At 42.1% G+C, this 25,507-nt stretch overlaps 1 protein-coding gene across 5 annotated transcripts; it reads right to left on the bottom strand.

Annotated features, from left to right (window-relative positions):
• Positions 1 to 424: 424 nt before the first annotated feature.
• LOC129857795 (failed axon connections homolog) lies at positions 425 to 25,430 on the bottom strand. Of its 5 annotated transcripts, none has more exons than XM_055926374.1 (7): positions 24,777 to 25,430; positions 23,854 to 23,975; positions 19,754 to 19,889; positions 19,323 to 19,519; positions 13,596 to 13,813; positions 3,913 to 4,029; positions 425 to 3,440 (listed from the first exon to the last, which is right to left on the bottom strand). In XM_055926374.1, the coding sequence occupies exons 1-7, from the start codon at positions 24,810 to 24,812 to the stop codon at positions 3,088 to 3,090; spliced, it is 1,179 nt and encodes a 392-aa protein (XP_055782349.1). In that variant the 5' UTR covers positions 24,813 to 25,430; the 3' UTR covers positions 425 to 3,087. The 5 variants fall into 5 exon arrangements, with proteins under 5 accessions (XP_055782349.1, XP_055782351.1, XP_055782348.1 ...); XM_055926376.1 differs by lacking the exons at positions 23,854 to 23,975; positions 24,777 to 25,430 and adding exons at positions 22,849 to 22,945; positions 23,355 to 23,655; XM_055926373.1 differs by lacking the exon at positions 24,777 to 25,430 and having other exon boundaries at positions 23,854 to 24,347.
• Between the last annotated feature and the right edge of the window lie 77 nt (positions 25,431 to 25,507).

The raw sequence follows: 25,507 nt of genomic DNA, 5'->3' as shown, positions 1-25,507 counted from the left end.
CCATCCCTGGGGATCCTGGTTCCTGATCCATGGCCCTCTCTCCCCCAGCCCAGCACCACCACACAGCCCCCTCTCCCCGAGTCCCAGCCTTCTCTCCTCCTCCTCTACCCCCTCCTTGCCTCCAGCTCCTGGCAGAGCCTTAATCAGCCCGCCTCCGCGCCTGGATGCCTGCCACTCGTTAGCCTGATTGAAAACACTGTGGCTCACATGCTAAACACACACAGACCCAAGCACACACAATAAATGCAGATTAATAATATAGGGTACTAATATGTAGAATACTAATAGATGCACACAAGCAAATAATGTTAGAGGTGAAAATAATTGGGAAATGAATTATTCTAAATACTGAATGCGCAAATGTAGTACATTTACAGTATAAATACCAACATTCAGACACACAGTAGCACAACTCACACACAGATCATTTTTTAAATTGTCACAGCTATTGTTTAATGAAATCATTGAGAGTAATCATTGTCATACAGCCACCTCAACTTTGGGTTATCATAATTGGACATCCATAGGTAGTTTGTCAGTACGTTACAGTGGATTCATGAGTTTATCACACTTATGTACATTTCCCCGTAATGTAATGTTTCCACTAACAGGACATACACTGTTCTAATATAGCTTGAGAAAGTAGTCACACTGATATAATGAGTTATCCATATGGAGCATGGTAAAAACACATCCCATAATATAACTCAGGTTGACTTTTTTTGGGATGAATCATGTTCTGGAGGCAGCTCTGCCCCATATGATACCGCCTCCTCTGCTGTTGTCTCATTGCAGGTCTGGTCTGCTCATGCTTCTAAAATGTTTTTAATTTCAACAATAAGACAATGCAATTCAATCAAACACCCTCAAAGATATTTGCTCAATTACAGACACAAAAAGTCTATTTAAAAGACAGTTGAGAAAAGGTTTAGACAGATCCGTGTCTTGGTCCCCATTGTTTTGTCATGTTATCTTTCATCATTGGGAGGTAGGGTGAGTATAATCCTAGCAGATTGACAATTTACTCTTTTATTTGGTCTTTTGTCTATGTGCCTTTGCAAACAACTATTTACTTTGACATTGCAACTTTGAGAATAAACATGATCTTCTCTCAAGGTCATCCTGATACACTGATCAATATTTCAACTTGAATGCCTAGCTACGACACAGACATCCAGTGACCTGTGTCGTTGATGTACATGTCTCATTCCATCCATTTGGCCTCACCATCTTATCCCGACAATCCCCAGCATCCTAGGTGCATTAGTTTTGCTCATTTTAAACAACACGCAAAAAAAACATCTCTCCTTGAGAGCAATAAAGATACAAACGATAAAACATTGCAAACTTAAGTCAATCACAAATAAAAACAAAGTGCTGGCACTGTTTTCAAATAAGTTGTGAGTTACTGAGTAAAGAGAGCAAAATCAATCTGCATTCACATTCAACCCCTCTTTTCATAACTTCTGTGCACTACGGCTTATATCATACCTGGTAATGTAGTCATATTACAGCCCACTATCATCTTTCCAGTCTCTTTCTCTCAGACACGGACACACACACACACACACACGGACACACACACACACACAGACAGACACACACACACGTAAAGGGATAACACTACTTGCTACAAAGGGGCCTTTCCATTCTGTTTCAGCAACTTTCTGTATTAGTCTGGTCTTAATACTGAAGTGAAAACGAATGCATTGTATTATTGTTATTATTTCATTAAACAATGCAGCTGTTTTTATCTCAATATCAAATCATTTCTGGGTAACATTTAAGTACCTTACTGTGACTGTTTTCAATGAAAATGGTCAAAAAGAAGGAAAAACAGGTTCTTAGCAGAGAGCAAATTCTCAAGCAAAAATGTAGCTAGGACTGTCTGGGAGTGGTCTGGGTGGGGAAAACTGAAAACTAAGCTGTTATTGGCACAGTTTTGGAACTCTATTTCTTAATGGTCTATTCTTATTGGTCTGATGTCACCAGGCAGGCCAAAACTCCCTCCCACCAAAACAGACTGACATTTCAGGCAGTCTTTTCAAACAGCGCTTACACTAAAAGGGCATTATCATCATTTTCACAATATCATTCCAACCTCATAGTGTGGAAATATATATAAAACACAGGAATATCACGTTGACTTCACTGGGCCTTTAACATTCCAAGTGGCAGAAACTGACAGGACTCGAGACCATAGAGCTAAATAGACAGCAGGATGAATGTATAGATACAGCACCCTCTAGTGGTGAGATACAAGAGTCGGCTCTACTCCGACAAGAATGTTACATCCCCAGTTCCTTTTGCGTATCCCAATCTCCTTTACTACAGTGAAGTTAGACACAGGGTTGATGGAAAGGCCAGTGATTATGGCTGATGCTCAGCAGCAAGCCACAAACCATAGGACTACTGGTAGAAAAGCCCACCGTTAGTAAGACACAGACTAGAGCAGCCACCCAAGTCAAAGACTCTTTATATATCACTCTTTACAATGTGTCCAAGTCATAGCAAATGACTGACCTCAGTTTTCTCTAAAATCCAGTGTTTTCATGTTTCTGCTACCATCATCATCGTCTCTCTTTCACCAGCTACATTTCTAAAGAAACAGCCATGTTGTCTGTATTCCATGGACAGATACACCACTAACTGGTTCAACCAACAATCTCTCTCATCACATCTTACACTAGCCTGTACCCTTGGACACCTGGCACAAATAAGGCAATGTCTGTGATAGTGCCATATTGGCAATGTCACAATCACGATGGGTGAGGAAATCACATTGTAACACATGTAACATGGGTTTCGATTTATACGCTCTGCATACAAATGCACAGTTTGTCTGAGCGCACTGATATTACATTGTTAGGATATAGTTTTCAGTCATCATGGAATATAACTGCGCCTCCGTGTGTGAGCACAGATCTCTGGAAGAGGGGGAGGGGCAGCAGCAGAAGCGAGAACTGTGCCTCTGTGTTCCGCAGCTCTTTGATGTCAATCCAGATAGCAGCGCCCCGACTAGTTTGTAGTTCCCGGCCGTCTGACTGCCTCAGGCAAACCCACCCCACCTCCCTGGATAAGGATGGGTCAAGGGTTGGGAGGTTTGGGACTGGAAGGGGCAGGATTAGGACGGTCAAGACTAGGAGGGTCACACTTGAGCTGCGGCCCATTGTCCGAGCCCGTGCCCACGTCCGAGTCGAACAGCGAGTGGTCCGTATCGGGGGAGTGAGTGTGTGAGTGTGTGTGTTTGTCAGAGGCTTCACTCTCCTCCATGGTGTCTGTCCGGGAGAACAGGCCAAAGTCCATCAGGCCTGTAGAAGAGCCCTCGCTGCTGTCAGTGTCTGCTCCGTCATAGTACACGTCCTCTATGTCCACGAACCACTCAGGCCAGAACTTTCTCCGCATGCGCTCACAGAACATGGCCAGGTTGATGAGCTCGCCTAAAACACAGTGGACAGGGGACAGAGGACGTACAGGTTCCAACGTCAGTACTCAAGGAACATTTACATCAGTGTCAGAGCATCGTCTTGATTTCATACTCAGACGTTGATTGTCAGATTTTGTACAGTTCGAAAATGAAAAAAGAGACTGGTCTTTTGTCTCCGATTGTCTCTGTTCTATAAAGACTGAAACCATGACTAGTAAATGTGCAACAACACTGCACATTACAGTCTTTCACTGTCATCTAGTGGAAGAAGTGGATAAAAAAAATTAGAACATTGCATCTTATTCTACACATGCCTTTAAATCTATAGAACAATACATTAGGTACATCATTTGTTATACAATCTTAATAACAACACAATAATAACACAATCACAATGCACACTTTTAAAATCAATCAATTATGATGCTTTGGTATTGTGAGTATGAGTAAAACACTTCAACAAGAGGCTGAGAGATTGAACTGACCTTTGATGAGCTGTTCAGGACGTGTGCCGGGTAGTGTCCACATGGCCTGGGCCAGGTGACCAAACACAGCAGCATCTACTGTCGACATCTTAGGCCCCATGAAGTACTTCTTGTCTCCTGCAGGACAGATGAATAGCTGGGGTCGGTAACAGATATCAACCAACTATCAGTCAAGAGAATACCGTAAGAAAAGCCTGCTGAGTGTTTTAAACTCTTCACGGAGCAGCCTGTAAATGAAAAACAAAACAGCGACAGCAACTTTGTATTTAAGATCGCGTATTTTGCAACTCATGATTACATCTTCTGTCGTTGTGGGAAAGACAACTGGTTGCGGTTCAGAGTTAACTTGGATACTAAGGAGATCCTGAGGGAAATCGACGAGTATCAACAGCTTTATGCTATGGAGGAACAACATACTCCATCGTGGAAAGATCCGGCTAACTCACAAAATAACTCTAACCCAACAAAAAAAAAGAGGACGATTTACTTACCGATTAAGTAGAGGATAGTGCTCTTGCTGGAATCCATGCAGCACTTGAAAAGTCACCCCATACAGAACCAATCAGTCGATATAATCGAGAACGTTATCAGAAATCACGCGATATGAATCAGCAGGGCTGCGTGGGAGTTCGGAGTTCAGCCAGAGTGAAATTCTCACGCTCCAAGGAGAGAAAAAGGCGCTCATAGCCAAGGTAATCCTCGATTCCAACATGGATTGTCTACTCAGGGAAAACAGGGTGATGAGGGAGTCGCCACTAGACATACAAAGCTCTAGCATGCGTGAAAATCTAATATTTTATGGGATTCCTGAGAGTTCATGCAATCCACCTTGAAACTTCCTCTCTAGAGACTGTAAACAAGGTGGCTTTCCACCGAGTGCACAGACTTGGAGCGACAAGACCAAGAGTCCCCCGTCCTATCATCGCAAAGTTTGAACACTACCAATGAAAGGAGCTGATCAAAAGCAGGGGAAGTGAGTTTAAGGGGACCAAATTCTGTCTCAATGACCAATTTCCGCGGGAGGCAAACGAAAGTTGCAAGAGGCTGTATCCTGTCCAGAGCAGAGGCGGGAGAGGGTTAAGCGTGCCTTTCTCATTGTGGACAAACTCTTTATAGATGGACAGCTCTTCCAAGACAGTTTCATAACACCATGGTTGTACTAAATTCTACGGGGTTAAAAAAAGTATGGGACTATAAAAATACCTGAACACTACAAAGTTGATATGAACCCACACGCAATCAATCACATGCTCGCTTACACATACGGACTTATACATACACACACACTTGATCTCTCTCTCTTCTCCCCTCTCAATTGTTTAACTTTTCTATAATTTAATTCGTTTTTTGTTGATCTATCTTTTATATGTCTTTGTCTACATATTTATCTATGTTTACAACAAGCAAGGGGAAGATATCAGAATAGGGACATTGGGGAATAATAACATATTGTACGGGATACATTTGTACTGTAGTGAAGCCGTCTCTATGGTAATGCAAGGTCTCTTTCATGATCATGTGAAACGTCAATTGCAATGGAAATGCTGGGATGTGTTTTTCAATGACAATTATGTTAAAGGTACTTATGATGCAACTATGATGGTGATAGGATAGGGATTACACGCATCATCCTGAATATTAAGGCTATATGCACTTCATGTTACACACATAGACACACACACTCAACCATGCAAATTGGCTGGGTTATTATTTATTTGGACATAACACATTATAGTCTTACTCTTATCCAGACATCAAATTCTATTTGTCACATGCGCCGAATACAACAGGTGTAGGTAGACCTTACAGTGAAATGCTTACTTACAAGCCCGTATTAACCAACGATGCATTTTAAGAAAATACCAAATAATTTTAAGAAAAACAAATAATTAAAGAGCAATAACAATAGCGGGGCTATATTCAGGGGGTACCGGTACAGAGTCAACGTGTCAATATGCGAGGGCACCGGTGTCAAGGTAATTGAGATAATTATGTACATGCAGGTAGGGTTGTTAAAGTGGCTATGCATAGATAATAACAGAGAGTAGCAGCAGCGTGGGGGGGTAGACATTTGATTAGCTGTGCAGGAGTCTTATGGCTTGGGGGTAGAAGCTGTTTAGAATACTCTTGGACCTAGACTTGTGGCTCCGGTACCACTTGCTGTGCAGTAGCAGAGAGAACAGTCTATGACTAGGGTGGCTGGACGATTTTTAGGGCCTTCCTCTGACACCGCCTGGTATAGAGGTCCTGGATGGCAGGAAGCTTGACCCCGGTGATGTACTGGGCCGTACGCACTACCCTCCGTAGTGCCTTGCTGTCGGAGGCCGAGCAGTTACCATACCAGGCTGTGATGCAACCCGTCAGGATGCTCTCGATGGTGCAGCTGTAAAATCTTTTGAGGAGCTGAGGACCCATGCCAAATCTTTTCAGTCCCTTGAGGGGGAATAGGTTTTGTCGTGCCCTCTTCACGACTGTCTTGGTGTGCTTGGACCATGTTAGTTTGTTGTTAATGTGGACACCAAGGAACTTGAAGCTCTCAACCTGCTCCACTACAGCCCCGTCGATGAGAATGGGGGCGTGCTCAATCCTCTTTTTCATGTAGTCCACAATCAACTTATTTTTCTTGATCACATTGAGAGAGAGGTTGTTGTCCTTGCACCACATGGTCAGGTCTCTGACCTCCTCCCTACAGGCTGTCTCATCGTTGTCAGTGATCAGGCCTACCACTGTTGTGTCATCAGCAAACTTAATGACGGTGTTGGAGTTGTGCCTGACCGCACAGTCATGATTGAACAGGGAGCACAGGAGGGGACTGAGCACGCACCCCTGAGGGGACCCCGTGTTGAGGATCAGCGTGGCGGATGTGTTGTTACCTACCCTTACCATGGGGTAGGTAACAGTCAGGAAGTTTAGGATCCAGTTGCAGAGGGAGCTGTTTAGTCCCAGGGTCCTTAGCTTACTGATGAGCTTTGAGGGCACTATGGTGTTGAACGCTGAGATGTAGTCAATGAATTGCATTCTCACATAGGTGTTCCTTTTGTCAGGTGGGAAAGGACAGTGTGGAGTGCAATAGAGATTGCATCATCTGTGGATCTGTTGGTGCGGTATGTAAATTGAAGTGGCTCTAGGGTTTCTGGGACAATGTTGTTGATATGAGCCATGACCAGCCTTTCAAAGCATTTCATGGCTACAGACATGAGTGCTACGGGTCGGTAGTCATTTAGGCAGGTTACCTTAGTGTTCTTTAGCACAGGAACTATGGTGGTCTGCTTGAAACATGTTGGTATTAGACTCAGACAGGGACAGGTTGAAAATGTCAGTGAAGACACTTGCCAGTTGGTCAGCGCATGCTCGGAGTACACGTCCTGGTAATCCGTCTGGCCCAGCGGCCTTGTGAATGTTGACCTGTTTAAAGGTCTTACTCACATCGGCTGCGGAGAGCGTGATCACACAGTCATCCGAAACAGTTGATGCTTTCATGCATGTTTCAGCGTTACTTGCCTAGAAACGAGCATAAAAGTTATTTAGCTCGTCTGGTACTCTTGTGTCACTGGGCAGCTCTCGACTGTGCTTCCCTTTGTAGTCTGTAATAGTTTGCAAGCCCTGCCACATCCGACGAACATCAGAGCCGGTGTAGTACGATTCGATCTTAGTCCTGTATTGACGCTTTGCCTGTTTGATGGTTCGTCAGAGGGCATAGCGGGATTTCCTATAAGCTTCCGGATTAGAGTCCCGCTCCTTGAAAGCAGCAGCTCTACCCTTTAGCTCAGTGCGAATGTAGCCTATAATCCATGGCTTCTGATTGGGGTACTGTATGTACGTACAGACACTGTGGGGACGACGTCCTTGATGCACTTATTGATAAAGCCAGTGACTGATGTGGTGTACTCAATGCCATCGGAAGAATCCCGGAACATATTCCAGTATGTGCTAGCAAAGCAGTCCTGTTGTTTTGCATCTGCTTCATCTGACCACTTTTTTATAGACCGAGTCACTGGAGCTTCCTGCTTTAATTTTCCTTGTAAGCAGGAGGATAGAGTTATGCTCAGATTTGCCAAATGTCTCTGTGTGTGGAGTAGAGGTGGTCTAGAATTTTTTTTGCCTCTGCTTGCACATTTAACATGCTGATAGAAATTCTGTAAAACTGATTTAAGTTTCCCTGCATTAAAGTCACCGGCCAGAAGGAACGTCGCCTTTGGATGAGCGTTTTCCTGTTTGCTTATAGCGGAATACAGTTAATTTAGTGCGGTTTTAGTTCCAACCTCGCTCTGTCATGTTATATAGACAGCTACGAAAAAAAAACAGATAAACTCTCTGGGTAAATAGTGAGGTCTGCAGCTTATCATAAAATACTCCACCTCAGGCGAGCAAAACTTTGAGACTTCCTTAGATATCGTGCACCAACTGTTGTTTACATAAATGCATAGGCCCGCACCCCGTGTCTTACCAGAGGCTGCTGTTCTGTCTTTTCCAAAGAGTGTATAATCTGTCAGCTCTATGTTCTTAATGTCGTCGTTCATCCACGACTTGGTGAAGCATAAAATATGACAGTTTTTAATGTCCCGTTGGTAGGATATACGTTGGTAGGATATACGAGGACAAGAGCAGATTAGCCACTCATCGCCTGGTCCTCACAAGGCACCCTGATTTTTTGCCTCAAAATCTAAATTTCCTTCTCCAGCGAATCATGGGGATCGGGGCCTGGTCAGGTGTCAACAGTATATCTCTCGCGTCCGACTCATTGAAGAAGTACTCTTCGTCCAGTTTGAGGTGAGCAATCCCAGTTTCGATGTTTAGAAGCTCTTTTCGGTCATAGGAGACGGTAGTGGCCCTCATGATTGGTTGAGGGCCATACACAACCTACTTAGATTTACTACACACATATCTTGGCTCAATTTTCTAACATCTGTGGCATTGGCTCACAGGCAAAGGAATGAAACAAATATTGCTAAAACCTTGAATTCTAAATATCAGACATTTGACATTTCTATTTTGACCATCATAATACCTCTTATGGCAGTAACTTTATAAGGACTAAATATGGTAAATTTAGACTGAGAATGGTATGTAGTTATGGTAAAGGGTGAAATAAGTATAGCCAGTTATAATTGTAACGGTTTAGCAAAAAAAAAAAGATCAGTCTTTACGTGGCTAAAAGAAAAGGAATATAACATATTATCAGGTGTGAAGGTAAGACCCAGATGCCAACATCGAATTAACAATGGTTTAATAATCCATCAGGGGCAGGCAATAGACAGGTCAAGGCAGGCAGGGGTCAGTAAACCAGAGGTGGGGCAAAGGTACAGGTCGGTAGGTAGGGGCAGGGGCAGGCAGGCGGGCTCAGAGTCAGGACAGGTAATGGTCAAAATCAGGAGGGCGAGAAAAAGAGAGACTGGGAAAAGCAGGAGCTGAGACACAAAAACGCTGGTTGACTTGACGAGCAAGATGAACTGGCAACAGACAGAGAACACAGGGGATAATGGGGAAGATGGGTGACACCTGGAGGGGGGTGGAGACAATCAAAGACAGGTGAAACAGATCAGGGTGTCACACCCTGACCTTAGAGATCCTTTTTATGTCTCTATTTTGGTTGTTCAGGGCGTGAGTTGGGGTGGGTATTCTATGTTTTTGTTCTATGTTGTCTATTTCTATGTGTTTGGCCGGGTGTGGTTCTCAATCAGAGGCAGCTGTCTATCGTTGTCTCTGATTGAGAACCATACTTAGGTAGCCTTTTCCCACCTGTGTTTTGTGGGTAGTTGTTTTCTGTTTTGTGTGAGTGCCTGACAGAACTGTTGCGTTTTGTTCCACTTTTGTTTTTTGTTTCAGTGTTCAGGCTATATTAAAACATCATGAACACGTACCACGCTGCGCTTTGGTCTACTCCTTCTTCCTCAGACGAACGACGTTACACAGGGTGTGACACATATACTGTTAACAGGAAACTCACTCTACATCCTTAGATGAAGTTGTGTGGAAAATGGAATGGGGTGGTGAAATAATTTTCTGTCATGGACTAAAGAACTCAAAATGTGTGATGATACTAATTAACAAAAATGTCGAAGGTGTATCTTTTTGAATATGAAAGTGCATGAAAAACAGATTTGGCTCATTAATCTATAGGGTCCGAATAAGGATGATCCATACTTCTTTGAAAATATTTATACCAAATTATTGAACTTAAAGGCAACAAATGATCAAATCGTTATTGTGGGAGACTATAATAGTTTTAAGTACCTCAATGGACCGTAAAGGAAATCACTCTACAAACTATCATCACCGTGCTTTTAAGGAAATCACAAATATTACGGACACATTAGAAATAGTGGATATTTGGAGACTAAAAAACCACAAGCTAGTGAGATATACTGTACATGGAGACTTAATCAAGCTCGTCGTCCTGACTACTTTCTTGTCTCTTTATCTCTTGCATCAAAGGTTAAAAAAGTATTAATAGGAGACAGAATGTGATCAGACCATCATCTAATTGGCCTTCACATAACTCTTACAGAATTTCCACGTGGACGGGGATATTGGAAATGTAATCAAAGTTTACTGGATGACAATTTATTTTTTATTAATTATTTATAATAAAATGTTCAAGTACAATATAGGTTCAGCAAATCCCCTTATTGTTTGGGGTACCTTTAAATGTACCTTCAGAGGCCATTCAATTCAATATTCATCAATAATAATAAAAAAGCAGTTTCTGGCTAGAGACAAAACTAACAAGGGAAATCCATGAACTAATAGTACAGGTAGATAGCAATAAAAATCATACTACAGAGATACAAAATAAGTTACAGGAAAAACAAAAAGAACTGGAGGAACTTATTCAAGAACAATCTAATGTAATCTATTACAAAAATAAAGCAAACTGAATGGAATATGGAGAAAAATGCACCAAATTCTTCCTGAATCACACTGGAACACTAAGAAAAATAATTTGCAGAAACTCGTTACTGAAGACGGAGTCATCTATGATTCTCCAAATTAAATGTTAAAATAGGAAGCTAAATATTTTAAGCAGATTTTCTCTTTTCCGTCTCATCCTCACCCACTGAATGACGATTACTGTACGGAATTCTTTCAAATAATAAAAATAATGGAAAATGAACAAATGTACAGAAGGATCAGTGCCAAATTACAAAGGAATAACTTTTTGAGGCTATTGAAACCTTTCAGTCTGGAAACACCCCAGGGCTTGATGGCATACTGGTAGAGGTATATCAAGCCTTTTTTATACACTCAAAGCTCCATTGTTAGCTTGTTTGCTTTTTTGCTTTTGTGCAGATTGCCATGTCTCATTTTCGATTAATTGAAAATTATACTTTTTTTTCTCAAAATATCTCTCTTTTTCAAACAAGCATTGAGCTGGCTACAATTTCAATTTCATCCCCCTGAAAAGAGAGAACGAATATTACAACAAGTATTATGTTGATAACAGCGGTTGATTACGGTTGATTACAGCATTACCCCAAAAATGGAAGAAGCAGGTGGCAGCGGGAGGAGGTAGGGAACTGGTCTGTCTGCCCAATATAAAGGATCAAAACTGGCGGAGGAATAAAAATAGCATAAATAGGAAAGTATGCCAGTTTCATTTGAGAACCAGGATGTTGACAGCTGTGCCATAAAGATTGCAAAATAGTTGGGAAGAGATTTGATGTACCGATTCCAGATTCTATTCGATTAGATAGATTGAAATTGTATGTTAAACATCACAGCATATTTGAAAGATATATGGTGCATAGAAATCCGAAGAAGGTTGCCAGCAGAGATGGGTGGGATGGGTTGAGGGAAGCTGAGGGTTTGGATGTGGAATTGGAGACAAGTGGGAGTGGAGTTGCTGGGCTGGGATAGAGTGACGGTCAAAGATAAAAGTTGTAAAAAATAAAGTCAAAATAAAACATGACAAAAAGTACGTTTGAATGACACTGAGGGGCAGTGTTTTTACAGTGTTTATCATATATGCATAGTCACTTTAACTATACATTCATGTACATACTAACTTAATTAGCCCGACTAACCGGTGCCCCCGCACATTGGCTACCCGGACTATCTGCATTGTGTCCCGCCACCCACCACCCTCTCTTTTACGCTACTGCTACTCTCTGTTTATCATATATGCATAGTCATTTTAACCATACCTACATGTACATACTACCTCAATTAGCCCGACTAACCGGTGCCTGTATATAGCCTCGCTACTGTTATTTTTCACTGTCTTTTTACTGTTGTTTTTATTTCTTTGCTTATCTATTGTTCACCTAATACCTATTTTTACTTTTTAAAAATCGCACTGTTGGTTAGGGCCTGTAAGTAAGCATTCTACACCTGTTGTATTCGGCGCACGTGACAAAGAAACGTTGATTTGATGCTGTACAGGTGTTTGTACACATGCAATATACACACACTCTCATTCAAATGCACACGTGCACATACACGGACACACACACGTAAATAGTGGCATACATGCACTCAAACATATTCAGTTGGCCTTGCTGTTATGATTTTTATTGTCCTTGATGTCTTTTGTTTTTTGCATTGTTGTTTTCCTTTGTCTTTCTATTTTTTTCTCTTTTGTTGTTTGTTGGTGCATTGGGGGGGTGGGGGTCTTGGGGGTGGGGAATGGAATTATTTGATTACTTTTTTTTCTCGGGGGGGGGGGGGGTACTTGGATGGTTGAGGGGCAGCTCTTGGGGAACTGTGGGGGGGGGGGGGGGGGGGGGGGGGGGGGTCTTGGAGGGCTGGTGGGAGATCTGTCAACGTGCCCTTGAGCAGGGCATTGACCCTGGTTGCTTCTGTGTGGCGCTCTGAATGGGAGGCTGTTAGGTGACTAACCTGATTTGGTTGTTGAACGGCTTCACTGCAAGTATATTCTATGTTTTAAATATTCAATAAAAAATGAACTATCAACACCAACCAACACCAACTATTAAACAACTGCCATCATACCCACAGAGAAACACCCAGCCAACCAGGAGAACAGTTTGACGTTATAGTAGTTATATTCAAAGCGTTAAAGTAAATTCAGATCGCACATATTACATTATAGTTTATGACCGTGCAGAAATGTTACGCTAATAATCAATAGACCCTGCTCTTTTCCCTACTAAAATACATTTGAAACATATATTGGAGTTGGAAGCACAGTGCATATACAGTGTCCCACCACTAGAGCGGAAGAGGGTCAAATGGATCTGTGCATAAAGGACATACCCCACTACAAAGTAAATCTTACAGTGAACTTCAAATGACCCCATGTTATAATTGATACCGGATGATTAGGAAGCCTTCCTTAACCGTTGTTCCTCATATCTCCATCATCAGTAGCCAATTCCTCAACACTCTGACAATACTGTGAGAGCACTCAGAAATTGGCTACATCATCAGTTGTTCTTCAGTTGCCCCTAGTCTCTCCCTGAATCCCAAATCATACCCTACTCCCTACCACCTAAGCACTTGTGTAGATTTGAGAGGATTGGATCACTGTAAGCAATATGGTTGTTGCTCCATTTTGCTCTCTGATAGGCCAAGGTAGAATTGTCGCTATATTGCTTACACCTGTCCGATCCTCTCATATCTACACAAGTGCTTAGGCCTAAGGGTAGTGTCTAAGGGTTGATTTGGGATTAACCCTCTGTCTACCCCTACCCTCCCATCCCCCTGTACCCCTCCATACATACCGAGCAGTTCGGCCAGTGTGCGCATGTCTTTCTCCATCAGCTTGTAGACTTCCTCCTTGGAGAAGCGTCCGATGCCATGGCCGTACATCTCCCTTTGCACCATGCTGCTGTTCAGGTGGCCGAGGATCCACTTTAGCATGTCACTGAGAGGACCAGTGACTGACAGCATCTTCTGGGTCTCCTCCAGGTTGTCTACCCACTGGCAATAGGCTATTGTCCTGTATAGAAACACAAATATACAGGTTAAAGTACAGTCTTATATAGAAACACACAGATGGGTTGTCTACTGGCAGTAATCTATCATCTTGTATAGTTACACTAACATTTCCTCAACCCCTCCCATCTATTTCTGAAGACCATCCAGTTTGATTTCTATTTGTCATATATTTTTAACTGTGCTGTTTAACAAAAGTTCTGAACCTACACACATTTTACAGACACAGTATATTTTACATTGGTTATCTTGTTGTTATTAGTCCCACCCTTCAGCTTCACTCAACCCCTCCCCTCCCCTCTATCTCTTAACACCATCTATATTGGATTTCTATTTGCCATATTTTTCAACTGCGCTGTGATGTTTCACAAAGTTCTGAAACTTTCTATTCTCATAGTTTCGACAGATTTAGCAAAAATGTTTTACAAAGTATTATTAATCGATTTGATCGACTTTTCAAATCACCCAGTAGTGCTATCTGCAGAGTTAGCTCCAGGTAAATGTTACAATTCTTCGGCCATTCCTGGATCTGTGACCAAAAATTAGGTACAACTGGACAGTACCAAAATAAATGATCTAATGACTCTGCCACCTCGCAGCAAAATCTGCAGAGCTGGGAAGGTGGTATCCCCCATATATATATATATATATATATATATATATATATATATATATATATATATATATATATATATATATATATATATATATATATATATATATATATATATATATATATGGGGGATACCACCTTCCCAGCTCTGCAGATTTTGCTATATATATATATATATATAACATTCTATTGGTTGCAAGAATTTTGTATAATCATTTAAATTGAACAATTCTAAGTTTGAATCCGGCGTCGTTTTGCGTGTCAATTCATAAACCATGTGCAATGGATTCGCTACATCGAAAATCTCTTCCCAACATTTGAGCTCCCGAGTGGGGCAGCGGTCTAAGGCACTGCATCTCAGTGTTAGAGGCGTCACTAGAGACCCTGGTTCGATTCCAGGTTGTATCACAACCGGACGTGATTGGGAGTTCCATAGGGTGGCGCACAATTGGCCCAGTGTCGTCCAGGTTGGGGTTTGGCCAGTGTAGACCTTCATTGTAAATAAGAATTTGTTCTTAACTGACTTGCCTAGTTAAATAAATACACTGCTCAAAAAAATAAAGGGAACTGCTGGAGGTCATTTTGCAGGGCTCTCTGGCAGTGCACCTCCTTGCACTAAGGCGGAGGTAGCGGTCCTGCTGCTGGGTTGTTGCCCTCCTACGGCCTCCTCCACGTCTCCTGATGTACTGGCCTGTCTCCTGGTAGCGCCTGCATGCTCTGGACACTACGCTGACAGACACAGCAAACCTTTTTGCCACAGTTCGCATTGATGTGCCATCGTGGATGAACTGCACTACCTGAGCCACTTGTGTGGGTTGTAGACTCCGTCTCATGCTATCACTAGAGTGAGAGCACCGCCAGCATTCAAAAGTGACCAAAACATCAGCCAGGAAGCATAGGAACTGAGAAGTGGTCTGTGGTCACCACCTGCAGAATCACTCCTGTTTTGGGGGGTGTCTTGCTAATTGCCTATAATTTCCACCTTTTGTCTATTCCATTTGCACAACAGCATGTGAAATTTATTGTCAATCAGTGTTGCTTCCTAAGTGGACAGTTTGATTTCACAGAAGTGTGATTGACTTGGAGTTACATTGTGTTGTTTAAGTGTTCCCTTTATTTTTTTGAGCAGTGTATACTGTATATAATAAATACAAGTATTTTGCATTATATATGGCACAGCCGGAAATGTTTTGATCCTTAAATGAAATTGGTATATATTTTTCTTTATCATAATTTTCTTTAACCAATTTTGGTCTACAGTTTTCTGTTCCCAAAACTATAATCTATTACAAACAGAGTGGACTAAGTTTTTTAGATTTGACCCTTTGCCAAAGTTTTAAAAAATGGCATTGTTTATAAGGAGTTATTGCACACTTGCACTTTACAGAGTAGGCGTTCCTTAACGGAAATATGCAAATACATGCTAGAACGCGCCAACAGGATCTCGCTATCTCGTGCTTGGATCTACACCCTACTTGCTTGTTCTGCCCACTATGACTCATTTGTTCCCATTTGAAACGACAGGCTGCGGTCTATCTTGGGTTAGTTCTAAAAAAAATCTTTGCTACCACTGTATAATGTGTTGTTTTTTATTTTACCATACCAACTCCATCACCTGCTCCACCACTCTAAGGCAATGAAATCAGAAACATTCTGAATGAATCTTTCACCTTCAGTTATCAGGACAAAAGTAATGCATGTATTGTGATAATTAACAGTCAGCTCTCTAGTCAAAAAAAGATTGAGCTGTCTAGAAAAGGATCTGAGGGAAAATTTGCTTCAGAGGCTAAACCAGACAAACCTGAGATCAAATCATAATAACTATTTAAATGACTACCATCAATACCATTAAACAGTGCCCTTACTTATTACAACTTGAGCTCTACACAATAGGAATGGAAGACCAATGACAATTTTTACTAAACCAGACATTGAACCTAATATACAGTACACGTACATTGTGACAAACAGCACAATCTCATAGACCAGGGCCCAGATTCACAAACACTTCTTACGCAAAGACATAAGAAGCTTCTTAAGAAAAAAATAAGAAGTTCATAAGATAATTCGTAAGTGCAATTCCTCAACAATATCTTCAGATGTGATGATTTTCTTGCGAACTTCTCAAATATCTCCTTCGTTTGTTTGATGCTAGGCAACCGATTTAGCTAGCTATCTAGCTCGTAATGGCAATCACGTTAACATATTTCCTACAGCGATTACTGTTCTAAGACATGTTGTTGGGTTTAAAATAATCAATACTGAAACTTTCAGATGAAGTTTGTGCGTGAATTAAACATGTTCAATTGCTTTCATGATCTTATTCTCTCACTGCCCTGAGTTTAAGACAAGGGTTTAGCTATAAGAAATAGCGCAAGAAATTTCCAAGAACCTTTTTAAGGAATATACACTTTGCTTAACTTTCTTCGTAAGTCCATAGCTAAGGAAAGAATTGCAGTCAATAAGAAGGTTTAGTGAATCTGGGCCCTGAGGCATATCTCTGTCACAGAGCAGCCTCCCTCTCCATGTTGTCATAGCAACATCAATCATTTACCGGCCTGAAGAGCTGTATATGATGATCTCAGCATGCTGTAACCTATGCTGCTAACCTCAGCTGGCCAATCAGAGCAACAAGCAGCCCAATAGTCCTGCACAGCCATAAATAACGTAATCAATAGTAAACCTAGCCTGCGAGCGGGAGGGGGTTAAGAGGAGAGAGACTAGAGAAGGAGGTGATAAGGGAAAAAGAAGACAGGAGAAAAACAGAGAGAAAAGAGCGAGCGAGAGAAAGGGAGTGGAAATGAGAGTTATATGAATGACCCTTACTCTACAGCTGCAGAGCAATATAATGGATCCCCCCCCCATTCATTGCTCTGGTTCTGAATGAGATTCAGAAGATCTGATGCACAGAAACATGTTACTGATTGATTTCTCACCCTGTAAATATTGCAGAAAAGAGCTTGATGAGCAAGTATGCACTCACTCCTCTTTTCTTTGACATCCATGCACAGAAACAAATGCTTTTAGATGTGTCATTCATCAGACTACCTCTCCCTGGGCCCCAACCAGGAAAGGCTCAGTCTGCGTCCAAAATGGCACCCTATTCCTTACAAAGTAGTGCACTTTATCAGGAATAGGGTGCCATTTGGAATGCATTATCAGTGACTTCCCAGCAGAAGCCTCACCAGGACAGATGCCCAGCAGTGACTCACCGATAATGTAGACTCCCAGGCATTTACTGTAAGTAAATCCGTAATGTATCTGTGGATGACCACTTGGGAATACTATAGTGAGTGACCTTAGCCAGTCCCAATTCATTCCCAAACCTCCCCTTGGCCCTAACCCTTCAAACTTTGCATATCTTGAAGGTGGAGGCAATATGGTGGAAGCTTTACCACTACACTGCTTATGCACTACATGACCAAAAGTATGTGGACACCTGTTCGTCGAACTTCTCATTCCAAAATCATGTGCATTAATGTGGAGTTGTCCCCCCCCCCCCCCCTTTGCTGTTATAAAAGCCTTCACTCTTCTGAGAAGGCATTCCACTAGATGTTGGAACATTGCTGCGGGAACTTACTTCCATACAGCCACGAGCATTAGTGAGGTTGGGCACTGATTAGGCCTGGCTCGCAGTCAGCGTTCCAATTCATCCCAAAGGTGTGCGATGGGGTTGAGATCAGGGCTCTATGCAGGCCTGTCAAGTTCTTCCACACACTTATCTCGGCAAACCATTTTTGTATGGACCTCGCTTAGTGCACGGGGGCATTGTCATGCTGAAACAGGAAAGGGCCTTCCCCAAACTGTTGCCACAAAGTTGGAAGCACAGAATCGTCTAAATTGTCATTGTATGCTGTAGAGTTAAGATTTAGCTTCACTGGAACTAAGGGGTCTAGTCCGAACTATGAAAAACAGCCCAAGACCATTATTCCTCCTCCACCAAACTTTACAGTTGACAGTATGCATTGGGGCAGGTAGCATTTTCCTGTCAAACCCAGATTTGTTTGTTGGACTGTCAGATGGGTTAGGGTGATTCCTCACTCCAGAGAACGCTTTTCCACTGCTCCAGAGTCCAATGGCTGCGAGCTTTACACCACACCAGCCGACGCTTGGCATTGCGCATGGTGTTCTTAGTCTTGGCTGCTCGGCCATGGAATCCCTTTTCATGAAGCTTCTGACAAGCAGTTATTGTACTGATGTTGCTTTTAGAGGCAGTTTGGAACTCGGTAGGGAGTGTTGCAACCGAGGAAAGACGTGAACTTGTGAACGTGAACTCTCGTGAACTCTTGACGTGAACTCTGTGAACTTGTGTGGCCTACCGCTTCGCGGCTGTGCCGTTGTTGCTTCTAGGCGTTTCCACTTCACAATAACAGCACTTACAGTTGACCTGGGCAGCTCTAGCAGGGCAGAAATTTGACGAACTGACTTGTTGGAAAGGTGGCATCCTATGACGGTGCCACGTTGAAATTCACTGAGCTCTTCAGTAAGGCCATTCTATTGCCAATATTTGTCTATGGAGATTGCATGGCAGTGTGCTCGATTGTATACGCCTATCAGCAATGGGTGTGGCTGAAATCCCTGAATCCACTCATTTCCTAGCCACCGTGCTTCTACACCTGCATTGCTTGCTGTTTGGGGTTTTAGGCTGGGTTTCTGTACAGCACTTCGAGATATTAGCTGATGTACGAAGGGCTATATAAAATAAACTTGATTTGATTTGAAGGGGTGTTCACATACTTTTGTATATATAGTGTACCTATCTAGACTCTTCAGACATGCTAACATCAAGGGTTAAGGGCCAAGGGGGAGGGTAGCGAGCAATTTGTACACCGCTGTGACATATATGGAGTCACCAATGTAGCAGTGGAGGACAAGGGGGTATATTAATTGACTGAGTCACCAGTAGAGGTGCTCCTCCACCATCTTGGTGACAGCCCGGGACACAGCCCTTTCCTGGGGACTGAGGTTATTGTTGAGGTTGACGCCCAGCTTCTCTTCCAGGAAGTCAATGATGAACTCTGACCCCGACACCTGCTGCCTGTTATACTCAATCCATGGCATCTTGCCCTGCGGAGAGAGCTTCCCATCAAAGTAGTTCTGCAAGGGGGAGAACATAATGGGGTTCAGCACTCGGAAATTGACACACTCTAGTTGTTTCTGAATATGTAGGACTGGTTTCCCAGACTCAGATTAATCCCTGGACATAAAAAACATGCATGAGGAGAATTTCCATTTAAAGTGCTTTTTAGTTCAGGAATGTAAGCTTAATCTGTGTGCAGGAAACCAGTTCTACTTTTTAAGTTCTACTTTATCATACACAGACTATTGTACCTGGTAGGGCAGGTCCACCATGCGTAGGTAGGTCTCCATCTTGAGGCAGAATGGTGAGAGGCTGGGGACCCCCGTGTTTGGCCTGGAGAACTGGTGAAGGATGATGGCATCTTTAGAGTCCAACTCCTGCTCCTTCCTAGAAAACACCCGGGGAGAAAAAAGGCCAACTGAAAAGATGTGCTATACTGAGGCAACAGCAAACTAGAACACAGGTGGGAGCCCCATGAGATAAAATACTTCAAAACAATTGTTTCATCTCTGTGGCAGCCACTTTAAAAGTCATCAAAGTTTCTGTGACAACAGTACAGCTATTTCCAGGTCAGTTTGTGTTGTGAGAACAATATCATAACTCGCCCTGATTGGAGGAGATCAGAGAGGAGAGAGTAGGATTAGTTGCATCTCTGTTTCAGGCTCTTAGTAATCTCACTGGGAGGATAGGGTCTCACCTGGTGCCTATTATATAATGGTGACACAGCAGCGAGAGGAACTATTCTTCAATTCCCTGAGCTCTGTGTTACAAAGGGCATTTTCATACAAGGACCGATGAGCACCAACATGTGAAGTTCATAGAAGCATGTCAAATGGTTTGTCAAATGAAAGTGAAGACTATATTTTTGAGAAATTAAGGCATATATACATTCTGTTACCAAAAACCCACATATCTTTAAGATGTTTCCTAATTTCTCTCCATATTGAGGGAGGATAATGACATTTCACAGAAGTAACAAGTAAAGGTAGACCTACCAATTAGTTATAGTGTTTTTACTGATATCAAGTTTGTCTATGAATTAAGTCATTTAAAACTCGTAATTCTGTTACCAAATCGGTAACGGAATTATTGCAAAATCAGTTTTTTTTATTTTTTTTTATTTTACCGTTATTTTACCAGGTAAGTTGACTGAGAACACGTTCTCATTTGCAGCAACGACCTGGGGAATAGTTACAGGGGAGAGGAGGGGGATGAATGAGCCAATTGTAAACTGGGGATTATTAGGTGACCATGATGGTTTGAGGGCCAGATTGGGAATTTAGCCAGGACACCGGGGTTACACCCCTACTCTTACGATAAGTGCCATGGGATCTTTAATGACCTCAGAGAGTCAGGACACCCGTTTAACGTCCCATCCGAAAGACGGCACCCTATACAGGACAGTGTCCCCAATCACTGCCCTGGGGCATTGGGATATTTTTTAGACCAGAGGAAAGAGTGCCTCCTACTGGCCCTCCAACACCACTTCCAGCAGCATCTGGTCTCCCATCCAGTAACGGAATTACTACAATTGAATTGGCTACAATGGGAAATCATACTAGTCACACATCACACTTGGGTCACCTGCTACTGTCCTCCCTTCAACTGGCATACTGTTATGTTCAGCACATAACTGTGTTTTCCCCTTTCTGTCACCTGTTGGTCAAATCAGAGAGGAAGAGGCGAAGCGAGAAGGTTTACTCCTGTCAAAATCTGTCCATGATAAGCAGACCGATAAGTAGACTGATTGCCTTCCCGCCTTTGGGACAACAACTCTCATTGAGTCCTGGCCGGACCAAATCTGAACCAATCAAATATGTCTGTTTCACGAGTTTGGACAGCACAGTACAGCACAGTAGAGAACAGTAGAGTACAGAATAGTACAGTAATGAAAAGCGGAGCACTGTACTGTACAGTAGAGCACACGAGTACTGTGCTGAACTCTAGTGTAATGTGCTGTGCTCTACTGTAATGTCCAAACATAGACGTCTATGATTGTTTCAGATTTGGTCTGGTCCGGACCAACCAAATGTGATCTTGTTTGGGGGTGGAGGTCAACACAATAATACCCAGTGTGTAGAATAATACCCAAATATGCAAAAGAAGGATATTGCATATTTCTACATTTGTTTACCTATTCAGGATACAGCACCATGAAAATATGATATTCATATATCCATAATTATCTATTTTTGTATAGTACAGATCATGGACCCATGATGTAATTTAGTTACCGTAATTATATTACCAGTTGTAAATCCACTTCACCTACTGTAGTTCAATAACAAACAAAACAATTCTAACTTAAGGTGTCATGTCATAGCTGACACCTCATTCTATCGGCAGAATAATTTTTTTCTTAATTCTGAGTAGATATTTAACCGTTTTTGGAAAACATGGTCGCATTAAAAACTGAGGGAGATTTTTCTGTTAGAAAACTTTGCATCTGCACAGGTTCTTCCAGTAAATGTGATTTTGTGAAATCTTCTGTGTAAATTGTTCAAAGTAGTCTTTGTGCATAGAGTTGCATGGTTTGTTAAACTTTGAAATTAATGTTTTTGGTTGGCATACATTTTAAAATGACTTCTTCTTTCCTGTAAGTCCAGGGCCTAGGCAAACTGCAAATTGGGTATTTATTTTTGGTGCAGGGAAGTCTTCCAAGAAGTGGGTGTGTGTAATCTAAGTCAAAGCATAATTCTGTAACTGTTGAATTGCCCTAGAACAACCCGTCCCTTCACTATATTTAAGTCACCAGTCTAAACACTCATGCACACAAGTATACACAGATACAATACACCATTTTAAGATAATGAGATAGACATTGAGAGGAGAAACTCATCATCATATTACTGACTCCATGGTATTCAATGGGCCAACAGCAGAAGAAAAACTCTAGGATTTGTCTGAACTTCTATTTCAATCCTCTACTACCCTTGAAATCAAGGCCTATGAGGTTAATCACGCTTGTGAAAATCTGATAGAGTCCTTACATTTCCACCCCACAGTTTTTAATAGTGGGTGACTGACACTGACATATATTTTGGCTTTAGTAGTTAAACATAGCCTACAGTACAGGTGCATGCTGCCTTGCAATTACTCTAGTTCTTACCTAAATTAATTTCATGAATTATAGCCTACATATGTCCAAGAGAGCAGGAATGGACTCCATCCAAAGTCAGTTACATCAGCAGGCATTTTGTAACACCTTGAAATTCGACTTTAATTTATGGAAATAAACATGGCATGTATATAAATGATAGGCTACTTGGGCTAATAAAATGTGTAGGCTAGATTTTGGGTACAATGGTCTTGCGCAGGACAGTCTACGACAGAGTAAACAACTCACATTCCCACAAAATGTCGCTGTCCATACAACCGTGGTGCTGAAACCATCGAAACGACGTAGGCTACGTCGCAGTCCATTTTTCAATGGTGCGGAAATTCTGGACCGTGCAAAAGAAACACTATTGTATTTAGGCCTACATACAGGGAGTTCCTTTGAGAAGAATTACTCAAAAGGGTGGCATAGAACACACATGCTGCAGATTTACTGTCAAAATGTAGTTTTCTACGGTAGAAGCATGATAATAGTAGGCTTATGCGACGTGATTCAGCAATGTTTCCAAATTAGGAAATGCAAAACCAGTCCTGTGACAGATTATATGGAGCCACTGTTACAGAATGTACCATAGGCCTAAATGCTTGACTGACGACTGTGTGGGGACAGGAGCGCCATTCATTACGTTAACAATAAGCCTGGATTTATCTTCCTTCTCAAAGATTAAAACATTTAATTCAACAGTAGGCTACAAACGTCCACTTTCACTAAACATAAATCTTAAAATAGCTCACGTGAGAGGTTAGTAAAGGTAATTCTGACACCATTGCTGCAGTGCTAGAGAAATTCATATTTACGCTCACGATATGGCACAAGACCTGACGCGTAATTTTCCACATTCCAATATTTTCCGATATCTCCTGTCTTTGCCTCCTTGTGGGGGAACTATATCATCAAACAGCTGCACAATCTAGCCTACAGTGCAGGAAGAGATGATTCCGCGAATATATGAACAAATGTAAACAAAGGACAGCAATATTCTGTTTTTCAGAGATCTGTCAAGAGCAGCTGTTCAGAAGTGACAGCAAGTGCGCACCCCCAGCCACACACATCCAGCCCATCCCCGAGGGTATGCATTATTTTATAATGTTAGATCATTATTGTGAATATTGTAGATTAAGCCTACGCAAACACAGCCTAAGCATCACACAAATGCACACATTTGATCATGTGAACCAATACCCTTGCAGATTGTGTCATTGGAGCATATTTTTTTTTGCCATTGTAGCCTACCTGATGGCAAGCAGCTCGTGTAATAGGTAGGCAGCAGCAGCGAGGAGGGCACCGCCGGTGATATAGATGGTTTTCTTCCACCAGGAATCCGACCCCAATCCCGACATGGTTCCACCGTAGTCCTGTAAAGGGATTGCGACGATATAGCCATAAAGAGAGTGAGTCTCGTCCGAGCCACATATCCCCAAGGGCAGGCTGTGATTCCGCCCGAGTTCAACCACACACGGTCGGGACGAGGCGAAACCAGACCCCCACATACTCTATCAATCGCCGCGTGGCGCCTGCGTCCTCCCGCACACGACTCTCGGCTTCATCAATATGTCACAACAGTCCTATGTTGCATGGTGACATGCTATTTAATATATGCTATCTGCCAAACAATAGAAATATACATATTCCGGCCTGGCTCGGCATCCTCCGCCAGCCCTCGGAGCCTTTGTCTGTTCCAATGGAAACGAGTGGCAGACGGTGAGTACTCCCCTAACATCTGAGCCTCATGACAACAAAACCACCCCACAAGTTGATGAGGATAGTTTGGGTTTATGCTGTTTAAGTTTTTTTATTATTTCAAATCAAAGGCTTTAATATAGGGCAATAGGCAAGGCCTTATATCATGATTATAAAGACATCTGTAAAACACATTGTATTTACATTGATTTCTAAATGCAAATTCAATGGATCAAGCAATTGTGTTGTTTTCTTGGAGCAATGTTATATGGGCAATTTCACTATTCATTGTCACTAAGTCCTGCAATATCTCCATAGCAACATTTACCTATATACAGTAGGCTTAGTGTTTAGCCATTATTGAATGCACAACACACTCTTCGCGTGCTATAACTACTGGTGCATGTTCAACAACAACATGCTTGCATAGCAGGTGCATGCTTTTGGCTACTTTAGCTATGGTCGGTTATACTCACTCTGCAGTAACTTCGGACGTGTAAAAAGGCATTCATCTCGGAGAATACATGCGATCAATGTGCTTTCCGTTGTGATTGTGTGGACCATGGCTAATGTTGCGAAACAACTTTGCTTGAAAAAGGGACCGCGCTTTCGTAAGAATTCTATAGCGTAAGGTCAGTTACATCACTGGTACCCCTCTGTCTTGAGCTAGTGCCAACCAACAATGTATATAAACCCTGGATTGCTAAAGCATTGTTTTGGCCATTGAGAGGCTATGAAGCCACCGGTCGGGCAAATTGGCACTCCCCAGTAGGAGCAGTCCTCCATATGAATGAATGGAATTCTACAGTCTTTCAATTTAATGTGAAGAACAAAATGACAAGTATTTTTTGGTTTGTTGTAGTGGGGACAGTAACATTAAATCTCAAAAAAATTATACTTGGAAGAAAATTTTATTTTTATGTTCAGCTCACATAATATAATTTAAAAGTGCATTACGGTATCTGTAATAGAATAAACGTGGCAAACACTAATGTATACATTAATTAATGCATTTCTATAGCTTCCAAATATATATATTTTTTTACAACGGTGGGAGTGCCAAGATGGAGGCATGGGGGCCTATCAGTCATCTAGTGTATATATATAAATCATTGGTGCCAACCCAGTGCCGCCTGCATCCGTGCGCTCTGCTTTTCGCAACCCGATTCGGGGTCAGCATCGCACCTCATAATAAATGCTTTTCAAA

Source organism: Salvelinus fontinalis, chromosome 6, assembly GCF_029448725.1.
Source record: "Salvelinus fontinalis isolate EN_2023a chromosome 6, ASM2944872v1, whole genome shotgun sequence".
In the NCBI taxonomy this organism is placed as follows: Eukaryota; Metazoa; Chordata; class Actinopteri; order Salmoniformes; family Salmonidae; genus Salvelinus; species Salvelinus fontinalis.
The sequence above is the reverse complement of the archived record's forward strand: the minus strand, read 5'-3'. Positions and strand labels throughout refer to the sequence as shown.

Coding starts and splice junctions, on each gene's coding strand:
- LOC129857795 (XM_055926373.1), bottom strand. CDS start 24,110: ATGTGGGGGTCTGGTTTCGCCTCGTCCCGACCGTGTGTGGTTGAACTC. Junction 13,814..19,322: donor GTGGAGGAGCACCTCTACTG/GTGACTCAGTCA, acceptor GTTTCTATACAG/GACAATAGCCTATTGCCAGT. Junction 3,441..3,912: donor TCCTGAACAGCTCATCAAAG/GTCAGTTCAATC, acceptor ACTGTGTTTTAG/GCGAGCTCATCAACCTGGCC.